Source organism: Poecilia formosa, unplaced genomic scaffold (genome assembly GCF_000485575.1).
Source record: "Poecilia formosa unplaced genomic scaffold, Poecilia_formosa-5.1.2 Scaffold593, whole genome shotgun sequence".
Taxonomy (NCBI): Eukaryota; Metazoa; Chordata; class Actinopteri; order Cyprinodontiformes; family Poeciliidae; genus Poecilia; species Poecilia formosa.
Genome location: NW_006800532.1, coordinates 11,101 through 28,783, shown reverse-complemented (window position 1 = coordinate 28,783; position 17,683 = coordinate 11,101). Strand labels below are relative to the sequence as shown.

Here is a 17,683-nt window from a genome sequence, read left to right as displayed (position 1 = left end):
GCTGCCGCACAGGTACTCCACCTGTCCTCCACCTGTCCTCCATCTGTCCTCCACCTGTCCTCCATCTGTCCTCCACCTGTCCTCCACCTGTCCTCCATCTATCCTCCACCTGTCCTCCACCTGTCCTCCACCTGTCCTCCACTTGTCCTCCAGCTGTCCTCCACCTGTCCTCCAGCTGTCCTGTCCTCCACCTGTCCTCCACTTGTCCTCCACCTGTCCTCCACTTGTCCTCCAGCTGTCCTCCACCTGTCCTCCATCTGTCCTCCACCTGTCCTCCAGCTGTCCTGTCCTCCACCTGTCCTCCATCTGTCCTCCACCTGTCCTCCAGCTGTCCTCCACCTGTCCTCCAGCTGTCCTCCACCTGTCCTCCATTTGTCCTCCACCTGTCCTCCAGCTGTCCTGTCCTCCACCTGTCCTCCATCTGTCCTCCGCTTGTCCTCCACCTGTCCTCCACCTGTCCATCACATATTATTCTCTCAGCTGGTTCTATAGTCTCACATCCATCCTTTGCTGAACTACTTCCTGTCTCTCCCAGTCCTCCCAGTGATCAGCAAGATCCTCGCTGGTTCAGCAGGAACATTTCTACAGCTGACCTTTCCTCCCTGATTGGCAGACGCACCGGCCAATCAGAGCTCTCCAGGAACACAGCCAATCACAGAGAGGCTGATGTCAGCAGGAAGGTGAAGTCAGTTTAGCTTCTCACCATGAAACCATCGATCAGTCGCCAATAATCAATCAGACGTTACATTCAGTCGTCACCTGAACCTTCATCTAACATGTTGATCAGTTATTAATAAAGCAGTAATAATAATCTGATCAGGTTTCAGTCTGGATTTAAAGGCTGTCAGGGTTTCAACTGCTTTTCAGTTTTCTGGATGTTTATTCCAGATCTGTGGTGCATAGAAGCTGAATGCTGCTTCTCCATGTCTGGTTCTGGATGCAGAACCAGAACCAGCAGGTTGATCCAACAGCAGCAGCTGTGCTGACTCTAGATCTATAGCTCTAGATCGTCCCCCCGCCCTCAGGGTGCCACCCTGGGCGGTTGCCATGTTGCCCTAATACATCCAGGTTAACACTGAGGTCCAACAGAACCAGCGCTGTGGTCTGAGGACTTTGACTAGGCCAGACTCAGTACTATGGAAACCAGACTGAAAGTTGGTTGTTAGGAAACTGGCTTTTCAATCATTCTGAAAATATAAATTTTTGTGTCGGCTCTGGTGCCTCTTGTCGGTCACACAGCTGGGTGACCTCTGACCTCTGTTCAGCAGGAGACTTCGCCGTGCGGATCACAACCTGACGGAAAGCTGATGGAGCAAGCTGAGGCCACCGTCGCCCTTGTGGGTAAGAACTGGGGGTCAGGGTCAAGGTCAGGGTCAAGGTCAGGGTCAAGGTCAGGGTCAAGGTCAAGGTCAGGGTCAAGGTCGGAGCACTGATTTCACATCATCCAGTGAATCTTCCTCGGTCAGAAGGAAGCGGTCGCCTCCAACGGTCTGAGGGAACAGATTATGAGGCTGGTGTGTGTGTGTGTGTGTGTGTGTGTGTGTGTGTGTGTGTGTGTGTGTACAATAATTTCCACAGAGGCAAACTACAGCCACACATAGATGCAGTAAGAAAAATGACATGCAGTACCACAGAAAATCCTCTAGAGGGCATCATAACAACACACATGAATTATCAGTTAAATGCAATAAATGTGAACAGGGCAAAAACTAGAGAGGTGGATGGAAAATTTCACCTCTACAATTATAACAATACTTCAGATATTAATGGTAGCCAGAGAAACACGACGACAGTTTCCCACCCTGGACTAATAAGTGACTGACATGGTAAAAACACACATGGGTCTCACACACGTGATGAACGAATGATTGATGGCGGCTTCTGATCCGTGGATCCAGAGTCACATCAAAGCAAAGAGATTAACCTGAAATTACAAAACAAACAGATGCATTATGGGTAATGTAGTGTTACATGAAGAGACGGACTTTTAACAGGACCTGACCTCTGGCCTCCTGGCAGCATCCAGGTGAAGTTTTGTTCTCCAAGTTAATACATCAACTTCACCGATCAGGACTTCAACTTGGGTTCATATGACTTTTAACCTTTTAGAGTATTGGTGTGTGTGAATGTGAGTCCAGTAGCAGGAGGAAACATTCCTGGTGCTGTAGATCCAGTAGATCTGTAGAAGGTTAATTTCTCCCTGTGCTGTGACTGCAGGCAGCGTGGGGTTCCTGGACCGGCCCTTCCTGGCCTTTGTGCGTCTGCAGGAAGCGGTTCTGTTGGACTCTGTTCTGGAAGTCTCCGTCCCAGTCCGGTTCCTCTTCCTGCTGCTGGGCCCTCCTACTGCCAGCCTGGAGTACCACCAGATCGGCCGTTCCGTCTCCACGCTGATGGCAGACCAGGTGTGTTCCTGCTCATGTTCTTGGAAACGCCCACCAGGTGGCGCCACTATATGTGGTCGTTTTCTTCCAGAGCTTCCAAGAGGCGGCGTACCGAGCAGAGAGCCAGCAGGACCTGCTGATGGCCGTCGACCGCTTCCTGGAGCGCAGCGTGCTTCTGCCCCCGCCTGACGCCAGCAGGGAGGAGCTTCTGCTCTCGGCTCCTCGCTTCCAGGGAGAGATGCTGCAGAGTGGAGAGAGAGAGCAGAGCGGCAAGCTGCAGGAGAAACAAAGCAGCCTTCAGCAGGACAAAGGTGGCTCATTGTCTTCTCCTTAGAGGCTCTGCTATTAACTAAAACCAACATTATTTACTTGAATAAGCTTTTCTGTAAGTTTTACCATCAAATTTATGATGGTTAAAGGAACAAGTAGACTAAGTGTGGTCATGATGGGACCCAAAACCAGAAACGCAGGCGGCGAATGGGTTTCAGAATCAGAATCAGAAGAATTTTATTGTTATTGTCAGAAAGGCAACAAAACTGCAGTTTCAGTTACAACCATCCATAACGTAACAACACAAGGGGGGGATGTGAGATGGGGGATAGTTGGCTGAGGCCTCGCAGCCTGACAGGCACCGCCTTGCAGGAGGAAAAACGGAAAAATAGGAGAAAACATCAGGTAAGGAGAGGAAAAACCAGCCTGTCTCACACTCTGCTCTTTGCAGGGCAGCTTGAGATGAAAAAAAAACCTCGGCACTTAAACACATATAAACACATTTAGACAAAACAAGCCAGGTATGAGGAGGAGGTGTGACATGCATATGGGTCTCATGTGAGTTATGTGTGTCAGACCATGAACCCTAACTGAAGAATGCGATTGTCCGTGACTAAACGATCTTGGAGTTCACCACCAGCTTTATCAGTTCAGGGCCACAGATGTTCCAGGGAGGGGGGCAGCAGAACAGAGCCTTCTTTAGACACAACAACCAGGGGAGGACAGCTGGCCAGCCATGCCCAGCCCGGGGTCCAGATTCGGATAGCAAAAATTTGTTTAGGTCAGGCTGACATTCGTTTACTGTCTGCATCGAAAGCCTCGCTGGAGCTTCTCAATGGCAAATCCAAGCAGCCGAATTTAGGGTCTCCCGCCTGATCCGAGCGAACAACGTTCTCCAAGGTCATCCATTCTGAGTCTGAGATCCGCTGCCCGGCCTCGGTCCTGTTCCAGGATCACACCCAGTCTGCGCTCAGCTCCCGTATCATCTCAGTCTGAGTGTTGATCGCTCTGTAGATCCCATCAACCGGACCCAGCAGCCTCGAAGTGGCCAAAACTGCCACCGGTATCTTCTGAAATTTCCGATAAGCCAGGTATCCGCCAGCTCCAGTAAGCAGAAAACCTGTTATCATGACTCCAATCATCTACACATCTTCAACATCCTCGACTGACGGCATCGTCAGACACACGGTCTTCTACTTCCATGTAGAATCCATCGTATATCCAGCGAAGAATGTCCCGTCGGGACACGAAGGTTCCCCTTTACCTGGTTTCCCAGTGGGAAAAATTCTATCAGAGACCAGCTGACCAGATCCATAATTTGCAACTTCGGAAGTTATTCAAAAGAAAGTCTCTGAAAACACATGACACAGACGCTGAGCAGGGAAGATGGGGAGGACAGGGAGACGGAGAAGGTGCGTCCTCCTCCTTCGAAGGACAGAGCAGAAAAAAGTTTGAAGACTTCATGAAAAATTCCTGAAGATTGAGTTATAAAATACATGGGAAGCCAGGCAGGAGGAAAGAGCAAAAAATACTCAATAAGGAAATCAGCAAAGGAACACAGGGAAGTTAACAAAAGGATCCGGCAAACAGTAACTGAAAAAGAGAATCTTAAATACTGAGGAGGTTGAATGCTGAAGAAAAGCCCTGGCTGGTGAGCTAACGGAGGAAGACAGAGAGAGGCACAGGGGATAAGGAAATAATTCTAACAACCAGACTATCCATCACCCAACACACTTAATTCTAGTGAGGTTCTGACAGTTGCTGGTGCCTATCTCCAGGGGTCAAAGGGCAAGAGGCCAGGTCAACTTGACAGGTCACCAGTCCATTGCAGAGCAACACAGAGACACACAGAACAAACAACCATGCACACACACCTAAGGAGAATTTAGAGAGATCAGTAAAGCATTGACATGTGATCAAGATGTGGTCAGTGCTCTGTATCATCAGCCTGGCGGTGGCCTGGCGGTGGCCTGGCGGTGGCCTGGCGGTGGCCTGGCGGTGGCCTGGCGGTGGCTGCAGGTCGCTGCGTTGTCTCTCCTCTGATTTCAGCCTGATCGTCTCTCTCAGACTCTCTGGTTCCCTTCAAGTCTGCCGAAGCTCCTCTGAGGCGTTCGGGTCGTCTCTTTGGCGGTCTGATCCAGGATGTGACCCGGCGGTACCCTCAGTACCTCAGTGACATTCAGGATGCTCTGAACCCTCAGTGCATGGCGGCCATCATCTTCATCTACTTCGCTGCCTTGTCTCCTGCCATCACCTTCGGTGGACTGCTTGGTGAGTGAGACCCTCAGCAGGGATGGAGGAGAACCAGCAGGACGACCTTTAACCTCTGTTCTGTGATCCAGGCGAGAAGACCGAGGGTCTGATCGGGGTGTCCGAGTTGATTGTTGCCACGGCGATGCAAGGTATCGTGTTCAGCATACTGGGAGCTCAGCCTCTGCTGGTGATTGGGTTCTCTGGACCTCTGCTGGTGTTTGAGGAAGCTTTCTACACGGTGAGCTCTCCTGGCAGGAAGTGACGCTCACTGGTTCAAACAATAGAATCCATTAGAAAGAAAACTGCAAACTGTACAGTAAGGACAGAAATACAACATAAGATACTGTACATTTAATACAGACTGCGTACTCTGAACATGTCCAACATGTCCATGTGTATTTGTGCATTAAAAGAACAAACTGTTTACCGAAAACTGACAGTAAAACTGGAAATACCAGCAGGGAACCTAACAGCTGCTGGAGGAAGGATCTACCGTAACGCTCCTTCGCGCACCAAGGATGCAGCAGCTTGTCAGAAAGCATGTTTATTTTAGAACTACTGCAATGCATTCTGGGTACAGAATAAATTACTGCACCGCATCATGGGTGAAGAATAAGACAAAACATATCTGCTTTGTAAGCAGCGTTCAGCCCCTTCAAAATAAGAGCATGAATATAAATGTTGAGCTACTTGAAGAATTCCTAAAGGTTGGTAACCAAATCTAACCAAACACAGACATCAAACTTTATTCAACTGCAAGTTTACAACACAGGCAAGTAAATTTGCACTTATCTGGAGAAAATCACTAAGGGGAAGCTAAATGCGCTAAATGTTTTCAAAGTTAGCAAAAATGTTAAAGCGCTAAGCTAAAAACTAGCTCCACTTTTAGCAGATTATTGGAAGTGTGCAAAGCACTGAGATCCAGCCTGAGGCTGTGAGATAACAGGCTTATACTGGGTTTGGTTACTGGGACGGCATGCAGATTAAATGGAACCGCTTTAAATAATGAATTGAAAATGTGAATTAAAAACAAGTTGTTGGATGTTTATTTGCCGTCTGTACGAGGTGAGGGATCATTCCCATCTGCTTTGTGGAAACGGTTTTCTGCTGCTTCGCCCCACAGCTGTCAGGACGCTCCCTGAAACTGAGCCGCTCTGTGTTTCTCTGCAGTTCTGCAAAGACAACGACATCGAGTACCTGACGGGCCGGGTCTGGATCGGCTTCTGGCTGGTGCTGATCGTCTTCATCACTGTGGCCTTGGAGGGAAGCATCCTGGTTCGGTTTGTTTCTCGCTTCACTCAGGAGATCTTCTCCTTTCTCATCTCCCTCATCTTCATCTATGAGACCTTCGCCAAGCTGGTCAAGGTCAGTCCAGGAGCCTGCTGAAGACTCCAGCTGTGATGCCGCAGCGTTCCACTTCTTCTCTGTTCTCTCATAGATCTTTAAGGAGCACCCACTCCAGAACTGTTTCCATGGAAACAGCAGTGGATCTCCGTCTCTGTGCAACTTCTCGGTGACTGCTGGGAGTCCCGGGGGAACCGCTGGAGAGCCAAACACGGCGCTGCTCTCACTGGTCCTCATGGCGGGAACGTACTTCATCGCCTTCTACCTGCGGAAGTTCAAGAACAGCTCCTTCTTCCCAGGACGGGTCAGTACCTGCCAGAGCAGAGGGACGGGTCCAGTACAGCCCCAGCCCTGACCAGGTCTGAAGAAGAGGCCAGCCCAAACCCAAAGTATCTGCTGGAGGCTCCCAATCTGATTATCAGGGTTCAGAGGTGAAAGGTTAAAGTCCTCAACCAGAGACAGATGGTTCAGTCCAAATTTTACTGTGAGACCGTCTGAAGGAGTCCAGTTTTCTAAAGCTTAGACCAGTTTGGACCAGTAGAACCAGAACTGACCCGTGAGGTCTAGTAATGTTGTATGACTTTGATTCTTAGCCTGGTCTAGAGACCTCGGTTCTCCTAGAGAGGACGTTAGGACATCTCCATCAGCTGACCAGCGTCTGCGGATCTAAAACCACATTCCTTGTGTTTCAGATCCGTCGAATTATTGGAGACTTTGGGGTCCCCATTGCCATCCTCATCATGGTTCTGGTGGATTACAGTGTGGAAGACACCTACACCCAGGTGAGGGTGCAGTTTGTTTTAATCCCACAACCTGTTGACCCCAACGGTGAACCGCTCTGCTCCTGTTGGTCTACAGAAACTCAACGTTCCCAGCGGATTCTCAGTGTCCAGTCCCGAGAAGCGTGGCTGGCTGATTTCTCCGTTGGGTTCTGATGGCCAGTTTCCAGTTTGGATGATGGGAGCCAGTATCCTGCCAGCCATCCTGGTCTTCATCCTCATCTTCATGGAGTCACAGATCACAGCGTAAAGAACTTACTGCTTGTCAGGGATGTAGTCAGTACCAGTACCTCAGAGGTGGTACTGCTAAAGAATGAACCAGACAAACCCAGTTCCAATAAGGAATCATTGTACAGCGAGGAGTTCTGACTCAAATTGTTTTAACATTTGATCTCTTTCTAAAACCTAAAACTGGAACCAGAAATGGTCCACCTACCCTTCTTGGTCTGACTAGACTCTTTGTCTAGACAAAGTGGTTCTTGACTTTTAAACAGGTTTATGGTCAGTACTGCTAAGTTTGGGTCCAGGAGGAACGTTTGACGAAAATCATGGTCCTCTCTTGGAAACAAGATGGAGGCGTCAGATTTTAGCTGTTGGAGGATTTCTCTTTAGGCTTTGTCTAAAGACCAGGAGACATTTCTGCTGCTAGCGCTAGGCTAGCACGTTAGCTTTGGTTGTATTTACCCAGAATGCCCTGTGCTGTAGTCCACTTCCTGCTTTACAGTCCGCTTTACTTCAACTGAACCAGAGTTCATTTCAACTGAACCCAGACCGAGGTTTGGAGGACCAGAGGTCCAGAGGTCAGAGGTCGATTAGCATTCACACCTCACCAACCGGACCGGATTTTATAGGCAAACGGACTGGAGTCGGATTGAAGCGAAGTGAACAGGGCTGGTGGGAATGCATCCTTAACGTTCAGCAGAACTGGACTCTTGACGTGTGGTTTGGGTCCAGGTTCTGGCCCATGTCCTGATGTGAGCTGACAGATGTCTTATCTGTCTTGTAGGCTGATTGTCAGTAAGAAGGAGAGGATGCTGGTGAAAGGAACCGGGTTTCATCTGGACCTGTTAATTATTGTGGTGGTGGGCGGAGTCTCAGCCCTGTTTGGTCTGCCGTGGCTCTCCGCCGCCACGGTTCGCTCGGTCACTCATACCAACGCCCTGACCGTCATGAGCAAGGCCGTGGACCCCGGAGACAAGCCGCGCATCCAGGAGGTGAAGGAGCAGAGGGTGACTGGGTTCTTGGTGGCGGTTCTAGTGGGTAAGGCAGCGTCTTGGTACCAGCACCTGGGTCACCTCCAGACTGCTGGGTTCTGAACGGGTCTGCTCTGTCAGGTCTGTCCATTGTTATTGGAGAGGTTCTGCGCCAGATACCTCTGGCGGTTCTGTTTGGGATCTTCCTCTACATGGGAGTGATGTCACTGAACGGGATCCAGCTGACAGAGCGTCTCATCCTGCTGCTGATGCCTCCCAAGTACCATCCAGACCAGAACTACGTCCGCAAGGTAAGGCCCGGTTCTGGTTCCGGTCCCTACTCACCTGATCCCAGTCCCTGCTGACCTGTGGTCTCCTGTCCTGTCCAGGTGAGGACACTGCGGATGCACCTGTTCACGCTGGTCCAGCTGACGTGCCTGTCCCTGCTGTGGGTCGTCATGGCGACAGCGGCGGCGCTAGCCTTCCCTTTCATGCTGCTGCTGACCATCCCTCTGAGGATGCTGCTGCTGCCGCGCCTCTTCAGCCCCAGAGAGCTTCTGAGTGTGAGTCAGTGATGTCACCGTGATGTCATCCTTAACCCACAAACTGCAGCATTCGGTCCAGCCTGGACCTCTGACCTCTGACCTCTGACCTGCAGCTGGATGCTGACGATGCAGAGCCCCACCTAGAGGAGAAGGAGGGGCAGGACGAGTACTCGCACCTCCAGATGCCCATCTGACCCGGTCGGACCGGAACCGGACCGTTTGCACCTCTCAACGGCTGCTTTTGAACATGCTGATGTGATTTTACTGAAATGTTTCTCTGTAACGATCAGAACCAGAACCAGAACCTGCTGCTCTCAGTAAAAACTCCTCAATAAACAGATCTGTCTTTATTTCTGCCTCTTATCGTCCAGTTTGGACTGGTTCTTGTCAGAACCCGGGTCCGGTTTGGCTCAGAACCGGGTCCAGGTTCTTGTCAGAACCGGGTCCATGTCCATGTACTTTATGAAAACAGCGAATGGGTTCAGAACCGGGTCCATCGGATCAGCTCCTGTCTCTGTTCGTGACTCAAAGCTTCTCATCCAATCAGCTGCCAGCTCCCGGGCTCAGGCCCCGCCCCCAGGCTGCAGGCTGTGGTGGAATGATCTGATTGGCTCTGGCTCCTCTGGCCAATCAGCTGTCAGGATGTTCTGTTGGTCCTGTTCAGGTTTCAGGACCCGCCTCCTGCCACTGTCTGGTCTGCCTCACCTCACGTGCCTCACCTGGTTGCCGTGGTAACACCCTCTCCACGAAACCCGAGCAGGCGTGGCAGCCGGCCGTCACCTGAGCCGCTCTGAATGTTTGATGCGTTCCGTCAGAGATCCTGGAACACCTGAGCAGAACGCCGCCGCCACCACCAGAGGAGGAGCGCCGCAACGCTGCAGGTAACCTGGAGTCACCTGGAAACACCTGGAGACACCTGGAATCACCTGGAGACACCTGGAATCATCTGTAGACACCTGGCAGCTTCTGGTTCTGGTTCTGCTGGGTTCTCAGACTCACCAGGCCAGCTCCATGTTGGTTCTGCTGGTATTCCCAGGTTCTGGTTCTGGTTCTGGGTCTTTATCTGGATCTGGATCGGCCATGGGAATCTGACGCTGGTTTCTTCTTCTGGACCTTCAGGCCCAGTTCTAACTTCTGTCGTTTGGGATCCAGAGGTTTCTGCTCCGGTTCTGCTGACAGACCCGGTCCCATTAGATTGGACCTGCAGGAACCATCAGAGCTGAAATCAGGGCCAGCTGGGCTTGCTGCTGGGAGCAGAAAGTTCTGTTGTGACCCGCGGGTCGCACATAGTCCGGTTCGGTTCAGATGGTTCCCTCCGTTCGCTGAGCAGGAAGTCAGAAATCTGAAAGGAACCAATAGAAACGATCCAACCAGCCAGGGGGCGGGGCTAGTGGGCAAGCAGCCAATGGAAAACCAGGACCAGAACCAGAACCAGAGCAGAACCAGAACCTTGACCCATACGTGGATCTTTTATCCAATCAGATTGTTTGGCTCCTGGATCCGGCTGATCCGATTGGCTGCCAGTGTTCCTGAGCTGCTCTGTGGGGACCCCTGCTGGATCTGTAGAATAATGTCTTGATAAATATCTTAGTTTTTTAATTTTTCTGATTTTATTTGTTCTGTCGGATAAACTTCAGATTTAGTTTCTCTGCTGAGAAAACGTCCTGGAAATGTGGAGCTGAAACCAGAGGAGGAAGAATAAATATTAAACTATAATTACTAATCCATCATTTAAAATGATTGGATCTGTTTCTGATCAGCTGTTTACTGATTGGTTCCCTCTGGCCCCGCCCACATTTCCTGAACTCTGAGGCTCAGCTTCTCAAAAGTTATTGATTCTCCTAAATAATTCAGTTATTTGAGTGGAGGGAGCCTCACTGAGCATGCTCAGTAGCAGCAGATAGAATGTGGGCGTGGTCTGGTGGCTCTGATTGGAAATGGGAAAACTGGAACAGTCCCAGTTTGTTCCTGGGGTTAGTGGGAAAAGTGTGACATCACCTGCTGGTCTCAGCGGGGCGGAGCCGCAGTGATGACACAGCGGTCTGCATCAAGGTGTGACATCACTTCCCTCCAGGTGATGAACCAGGATGTCAGACGGGAAGCAGCGCAGTCTGTCCACTTCTGGAGAATCTCTCTACCAGATCCTCGGCCTGGAAAAAGGCTGCAGCCATGACGACATCAAGAAGTCCTACAGGTAAGCCACGCCCCCTTCTAATATGTAGCCCCGCCCCCTCAGAGCAGTTTGGGCTGGTGGTCGTCCTCCAGTCGGACTCCCCAGTTGAAAACAGGAAGTGAGTTGTCCTTGACTTCCTGTTTGTGGTGTCAGGAAGCTGGCGCTGCGGTTCCACCCGGATAAAAACCCGGACAATCCGGAGGCGGCGGAGAAGTTCAAGGAGCTGAACAACGCTCACTCGGTGCTGGCCGACCTCAGCAAGAGGAACATCTACGACTCGTACGGCTCCCTGGGGCTCTACGTGGCGCAGCAGTTTGGAGAGGACAACGTCAACACCTACTTCATGCTGTCCACCTGGTGGGCCAAGGTGGGGGCGGAGCTTAGAGGGACTGCCAGCCCCCCGGCGGTGAGGCTGGTGTGACGCTGTGTTTGTGCTGCAGGGTCTGTTCCTGCTCTGCGGCATTCTGACCGGATGTTACTGCGGCTGCTGCCTGTGCTGCTGCTGCAACTGCTGCTGTGGGAAACTCAAACCCACTGCTGCGGGCGAGGGGGCGGAGCCAGAGTACGTCTCCCCTGACGACCTGGAGGAGGAGATTCGCAACAATCCTGACAACGGTAATACGTCAGGAAATGTGTCATCTGTAGGCTGCTGCTCTGGTTTCCATGATTCAAACATTCAGATCAATGATGGCTTTAGTCTGGCTGCTCAGAGTGAACCGTTTATCATTGCTGTTGGGTTTGTCATCATGTTTTCATTGGCTTGAATCAGTGTTGAATAACTGCAGGAAAATGATGGTTTGCTGCTTTTCCGTCTGTCTACAACAGCAAAATAATGTCAGTGATTTGTTTTACATTCCCTGCCAGACTCTTGATGTCTTTTTGGTTAGAAAGTGTCTTCTAGTCTAGCGGTTCTCAACGTGGGCGGTACCGCCCCCCAGGGGGCGTTCAGAGGACGGCAGGGGGCGCTGGCGGAAATGTTTACAAAAGGGGGGCGCTGGGATTCCTTTGGGGGGCATTTGGTCGAAGGTAAACTTTACACCATATATGCACAACAATGCCAGTTTAGACTTTGAGCAACTTGGTAAAACTGTATTGTGTAACATTAAACCATGCTTGACTGCAACTGTATCGATGGCAGCTCTTCTTCTTCTTCTTCTTCTTCTTCTTCTCTTCAGTGTTTGTAGCTTGTAGCTCCTGCTGCTAGTAGCTTCACCGCATCAGTTCAGCGTCTCACCAGCTGATGACGTTGCTGTGATTCACTTTGTCTGGTATTTTTGTACAAATGTTTTGTCAGTTCTGTGATCATGTCAAAGCAGCAACTTATATTAAAAAGTGTTTTATTTCCGATTGAAAGCTGCCCGCTTCCATGGAAGGACAACAGAAAATCGCTCTTATAAACATGTAATTACTAAAATCACGATACCCTCTGAAAAATGAACCATTTAAATAAAGAAATCCCTCCATGGTGACACCACCATAGAGAGCGTTCATTTTAACACTGGAGCTGTAAGGTCCGGTTTGAAACGGGGCTGATAGAACAACACAGCACTTTTAAATTTCAACAATCAGAATCAGAAATTGTTTCCGTTGTTTTAAAAGGTTTATGTCAGTCTGCCTTTTCCCCATCGATACGTTTCCCGACCGCCCTGCACCTTAAGGGGTTAAAAAAATAAAATAAAAATAATAAAGACGCGCACATTGCGCAAAACTCTGAAACAGGAGAAGCGGGACATAAAACGGAGCGACGAACCAGATGTGAATTATGGCATAAAAACAGAGAATCCGACGCTGAACAGTGAAAAATCAACACATGATGTGAAACATGATGATTAGGAGGCGCAGCAGGTGATGAGTGAAGATTAATGATGGTCAATAAATGATAAAATAAATCTAACAACAGGAAAGAAACTAAAGTGGACATAGCAATAAACCAGGAGAGGATAATATTAATCAGAGGAAACTAAATGGAAATGAATGAAGAACAAAATGCAAGAATAAACTAAGAAACTAAAGTAAATACAGAGGAATAAACTGGTATGGCAAGACCTTTAGAGCAATAATTAATACAGAGACTGTATGGCAAGAATAAACAGACACTATTTCCAGATAAAAGGTAAAATAATATTGATGAATTGCCATGGGTTTGTTGAGACCACATCTAATACTGAGAATAAATATACTTACAGGTCTTGCCATACCAGCGTATGTTCAGCGTCAGATTCTCTGTTTTTATGCCATAATTCACATCTAGTTCGTCGCTCCGTTTTATGTCCCGCTTCTCCTGTTTCTGAGTTTTGCACGATGTGCGCGTCGTTTTGTTTTTTTAAAGCCCCCTAAGGAGCAGGGCGGTCTGGAAACGTATCGATGGGGAAAAGCCAGACTGACATAAAGCTTTTCAAACAACGGAAACGATTTCTGATTCTGATTATTGAAATTTAAAAGTGTTGTGTTGTTCTATCACCCCCGTTTCAAACCGGACCTTACAGCTCCGGTGTTAAAATGAACGCTCTCTATGGTGGCGTCACCATGGAGGGATTTCTTTATTTAAATGGTTCATTTTTCACAGGGACACACAGTGATGGGATCGTGATTTTAGCTACCAGTAGCAGGAGAACGGAGCTGCGCCAAGAAGCTAACAGAAGCTAACAAACACTGAATAGAAGGAGAAGAAGAAGAGCTGCCATCGATACAGTTGCAGCCAAGCATGATTTAATGTTACACAATACAGTTTTACCAAGTTGCTCAAAGTCTAAACTGGTATTGTTGTGCATATAAGGTGTAAAGTTTACCTTCGACCAAACGCCCCCCAAAGGCATCCCAGCGCCCCCTGCCGTCCTCTGAACGCCCCCTGGGGGGCGGTACCGCCCATGTTGAGAACCGCTATGCTAGATCAAGTTCAGGAATGGAGGCAATGAGAGATCCCATCTGAACATCAGAACCAATCAGATGCTCCAAACTGGGCCGCTGGATGAGACGGGACGCTAACGGATCAGTGTCTGGAGGAAGAGGCAGCTGCTGCTGCTCAGAGTCGGTGGCAGCTGCCCCTCAGTCAGGCGACCCCAGGCAGCTGTGGCTGGATGTAGTGGGAATCCCTTTGGAGTCCTCTGGGCTTGATAACAACCACTCACCAAACATCTTCTGCTCTGCTTGCTTCCAGATGTGGAGACGCCGACCATCCAGCAGCCCAGCAGCGCCAGCGAGAAGACGCAGCTGATTGGCGACGCCCACCGCAAATATGGAGACACCTACACCTGAGAGGGCAAGAAGACCCCACACCCCGCTGACCCCACACCCCGCTGACCCCACACCCCGCTGACCCCACATCCAGCTGACCCCACATCCAGCTGACCCCACATCCAGCTGACCCCATGCTCCGCTGACTGGAACACCCAAACGTTCTTCACCAAAGACATCAAAACGTCTCTGACGTTCCAAACACGAAACATAAAACGTGATGAAAATTAAAACATTTGAGACAATCTATAATTACTGAAACCTCTGAGACATTTTAAGCTCCAAAGCTTCAGTTTGGATCTTTTATGAAATCACTTCAATCCATCTCCATGTTGTTACTTTGTTATGAGGCAGATCATCTGAGAACAGATCCATCTCCTCCATCAGCCGCTACTGCCGTCTGAGGAAATGCACCAAAAATAACCAATCAGAGCCAGGAGGCGGGGTCTAAGATATAAATCCCCTCAAGTACCAGCTGCTGAATGTGCTAATGGTGGAGAAACAACTCACTGTTACTGTTTATCTGCCGTCATTGGTTGCTATGCTAACTAGCCTAGCATTCATGATAAGCTGTGCTAGCAGCAGAGAACAAGGAGGGGAAACAGGCACAACTAAGAGTGATTGACAGCGTTAAGTCCCGCCTCCAGGCTCTGATTGGTTGTTTAATGTTAGCACTCAGATTATCTCTCATAACACACTGTCACACATAGACAGTTTCAACAAATATGTAAAAAAATATTTGATTCATGAAAGTTACGAACTGCAGCTTTAAGAAATTTGAGACAATACAAACACTTGGACGGCTCTCACCTTCCACCCCGCCGACCTCTAACCCTAAACCCTGAAGCAGCAGCATCCTGTTCTGAACAGAACCCGCCTCCGTTGGGGTTGGTGACTTCCTGAATCTAACCAAACTCCTGCTCTGATTGGCTGTTTGATGATGAGTCATCCTGGAGGAGGAGCTTAAACTCTGTTGTTCCCGTGTTGATGTGGAGACAGCGGTGGTCAAGTGACCCGCTGGAAGCTCCGCCCCTCCATTTGTATGCTAATAAAGGACTAATGTGTGACTCAGTGTCCGCCTGATCTGTGGCTCACAGTTTGACCTTTGCCCTCTGACAAGCAGACTCAGGGTTCAGCCTGCCAGGTGTTCACAGTCTTTCTGCTTCTCTTTTATGTCATGATCATCAAGCAGAATTAGCTTCGTTTTATTTTGTGGAAGTTCCCGTTCAGCCTCAGCTGCTGCAGTTTTAGTTTCCAGACAGATTTTCACTAAAAGAGAGAGAATCTTTTCTGGTGCATCAAATAAAATGAATAAAAATTTCTACTCTGCTCATAAAGTGCCAACATGGACGCCCTGACCTCATCATGTCTCCTGACTGCTGCGCTTTGTTTCATCTGCGTTCTGATCCCACACCGTGTCGTTCACTCTGGGTTTTACTCTTCTTCACTGATCAGCGAATGAAAACTTGACGAGTTCTAACAGCGTTGAGTCTGCCGTCTTCTTCTGTGGTTTTATTGAACCCGGGTGCTTTTTGCTTTGCTGCTGAGACTCACTTGAGGGTTCACACCCCTTCAACTTTTCCATATTTGGTCATATTGCAACTACAAATATTAACACATTTCATTGGAATTTAATGTGAAAGATCAACAGTATGAAGATTATACAAATCAAAACATTTTGTGCAAATATTTAGTTTCCAGCTTAGGGGAGAGGGGAACTAACTGGTTGACCTCAGAAAAGGGGGCTGAATATGTTTGCACATGGCACTTTTCAGTTTTTTATTTATAAAAATATTTTGAATCATGAATCAATTTCTTTCTACTTTCCAATTGTGAACCAGTCAGTGTTGATCTTTCACATTCCAATGAAATAAATGGATCTGATTTTGGTTCCTCATGCTTCAGTCTGACCAGCAGGGGGCGCTGCAGCTGGATAAGCTCCTGTGTATGGTTCCTTTAACCTCCCCCTCCTCATCTGTCTCATGTCCCCTGTTGACCTTTGACATAAAAGGCTATGTCGGCACGGCAACGGCTGACGTCCCTGAGTCTAAAAACAGCCTGAGACTCAGAGAGCAGCTGACTGCTCCGAGTCTGCCGACGGTTTCACCGTCCGCATGACTCATCCTCTCTCTGGGACTCGTCTTCTCTCTGGGACTCGTCTTCTCTCTGGGACTCGTCTTCTCTCTGGGACTCGGTCTCTCTCTGGGACTCGTCTTCTCTCTCGGACTCGTCTTCTCTCTGGGACTCGTCTTCTCTCTCGGACTCGTCTTCTCTCTGGGACTCGTCCCGGTCATGGACAGTCTGGAGAAGCAGCTGGTGTGTCCCATCTGTCTGGAGATGTTTTCCAAGCCGGTGGTCATCCTGCCGTGTCAGCACAACCTGTGCAGGAAATGCGCCAACGACGTGTTCCAGGTGAGACGTCCGTCCCTCCATCATGTCCTCCTCTCTGGACGCTGAATACTCCTTCATCTCCAGAACCAGAACCCATTGGGTTTCTGGCTCCATGCAAGAAGCCTCAGCCAAACAGAACAAAGACTGGTACCAGTTGGTACTGATTGGGAAGCAGCCAAAGTCCAGGGAGGAGCTGGACACCATGTTAACGCCTGATTAGTCTGCTGTCCTCTCCAGGCATCCAATCCCTACCTGTCCAGCAGGACTGGTTCCACAGTGACATCAGGCGGACGGTTCCGCTGCCCGTCCTGCAGGCACGAGGTGGTTCTGGACCGGCACGGCGTCTACGGGCTGCAGAGGAACCTGCTGGTGGAGAACATCATCGACATGTACAAGCAGGGCAGCAGCAGGTAGCGACACCTTGGGACAGTCCCAGCCTGGTTCCCATGGTTACCACAGTACTGAGGCTGGCCTAGTCAAAGAGTTCAATAACATCCAGATAAATACAGACTGTACAGTGCTGGTTCTGGTTCTGTCGGACATCAGCATTGGCCATGACGTATAACTGAAACTACTGGAGAGCTGGGAGGACCATCTGGTTCCGGTTCTGGACTGGAACCGGCCCACATTTCTGGTTCTTATGCACTTTGTCTCTGAGGTTCTCTTTGTGTTCATCAGTAAGCCGGAACCCGAGAAGAAGCAAGAGCCGATGTGTGAGGAGCATCCGGACGAGAAGATCAACATTTACTGCATCACCTGCAGCACCCCCACCTGTTCACTCTGCAAAGTGTTCGGACAACACAGAGACTGCCAGGTGGCGCCGCTGAGCCACGTCTTCGCCAGCCAGAAGGTACCACAGGGTGTGTTGAGGTGTGTTGAAGTGTGTTGAAGTGTGTTGAGGTGTGTTGAAGTGTGTTGAGGTGTGTTGAGGTGTGTTGAAGTGTGTTGAGGCGTGTTGAGGCGTGTTGAGGTGTGTTAAGGTGTGTTGAGGTGTGTTAAAATGTGTTAAGGTGTGTTGAGGTGTGTTAAAGTGTGTTAAGGTGTGTTGAGGTGTGTTAAAATGTGTTAAGGTGTGTTGAGGTGTGTTAAAATGTGTTAAGGTGTGTTGAGGTGTGTTAAA

General features: G+C 49.5%; 3 protein-coding genes across 7 annotated transcripts in view; all 3 read left to right on the top strand.

Annotated features, from left to right (window-relative positions):
• Positions 1–9,166, top strand: part of LOC103129935 (anion exchange protein 2) — a 14,044-nt gene extending 4,878 nt beyond the window's left edge. Inside the window, exons 4-17 of one of the 4 annotated variants that reach the window (XM_016665531.1) lie at positions 536–680; positions 1,269–1,341; positions 2,218–2,402; positions 2,473–2,692; positions 4,719–4,922; positions 4,994–5,142; positions 6,075–6,269; positions 6,343–6,552; positions 6,941–7,030; positions 7,107–7,273; positions 8,034–8,287; positions 8,362–8,531; positions 8,610–8,783; positions 8,879–9,166. In XM_016665531.1, the coding sequence (XP_016521017.1) occupies positions 536–680; positions 1,269–1,341; positions 2,218–2,402; positions 2,473–2,692; positions 4,719–4,922; positions 4,994–5,142; positions 6,075–6,269; positions 6,343–6,552; positions 6,941–7,030; positions 7,107–7,273; positions 8,034–8,287; positions 8,362–8,531; positions 8,610–8,783; positions 8,879–8,959 (2,317 nt within the window). In that variant the 3' untranslated portion in view covers positions 8,960–9,166. The remainder of the gene's footprint in view (positions 1–535; positions 681–1,268; positions 1,342–2,217; positions 2,403–2,472; positions 2,693–4,718; positions 4,923–4,993; positions 5,143–6,074; positions 6,270–6,342; positions 6,553–6,940; positions 7,031–7,106; positions 7,274–8,033; positions 8,288–8,361; positions 8,532–8,609; positions 8,784–8,878) is intronic. The other 3 variants (XM_016665532.1, XM_007541174.2, XM_016665530.1) reach the window with 3 other exon arrangements.
• Positions 9,167–9,428: 262 nt separating this feature from the next.
• On the top strand, positions 9,429–15,239 carry LOC103129934 (dnaJ homolog subfamily C member 5). 2 transcript variants are annotated; one of them, XM_007541173.2, is made up of 5 exons: positions 9,429–9,646; positions 10,840–10,959; positions 11,092–11,305; positions 11,379–11,553; positions 14,096–15,239. In XM_007541173.2, exons 2-5 carry the CDS (start codon positions 10,853–10,855, stop codon positions 14,191–14,193), a joined length of 594 nt encoding a protein of 197 aa, XP_007541235.1. In that variant the 5' UTR covers positions 9,429–9,646; positions 10,840–10,852; the 3' UTR covers positions 14,194–15,239. The 2 variants fall into 2 exon arrangements, with proteins under 2 accessions (XP_007541235.1, XP_016521028.1); XM_016665542.1 differs by lacking the exon at positions 9,429–9,646 and having other exon boundaries at positions 10,536–10,959.
• Positions 15,240–15,736: 497 nt separating this feature from the next.
• LOC103129958 (tripartite motif-containing protein 54-like) lies at positions 15,737–17,653 on the top strand. Its single transcript, XM_016665543.1, has 3 exons — positions 15,737–16,584; positions 16,801–16,973; positions 17,242–17,653. The coding sequence occupies exons 1-3, from the start codon at positions 16,465–16,467 to the stop codon at positions 17,450–17,452; spliced, it is 504 nt and encodes a 167-aa protein (XP_016521029.1). The 5' UTR covers positions 15,737–16,464; the 3' UTR covers positions 17,453–17,653.
• Positions 17,654–17,683: the final 30 nt, after the last annotated feature.

Coding starts and splice junctions, on each gene's coding strand:
- LOC103129934 (XM_007541173.2), top strand. CDS start 10,853: ATGTCAGACGGGAAGCAGCGCAGTCTGTCCACTTCTGGAGAATCTCTC. Junction 11,306..11,378: donor TGTCCACCTGGTGGGCCAAG/GTGGGGGCGGAG, acceptor TTTGTGCTGCAG/GGTCTGTTCCTGCTCTGCGG. Junction 11,554..14,095: donor TCGCAACAATCCTGACAACG/GTAATACGTCAG, acceptor GCTTGCTTCCAG/ATGTGGAGACGCCGACCATC.
- LOC103129958 (XM_016665543.1), top strand. CDS start 16,465: ATGGACAGTCTGGAGAAGCAGCTGGTGTGTCCCATCTGTCTGGAGATG. Junction 16,585..16,800: donor GCGCCAACGACGTGTTCCAG/GTGAGACGTCCG, acceptor TGTCCTCTCCAG/GCATCCAATCCCTACCTGTC. Junction 16,974..17,241: donor TACAAGCAGGGCAGCAGCAG/GTAGCGACACCT, acceptor TGTGTTCATCAG/TAAGCCGGAACCCGAGAAGA.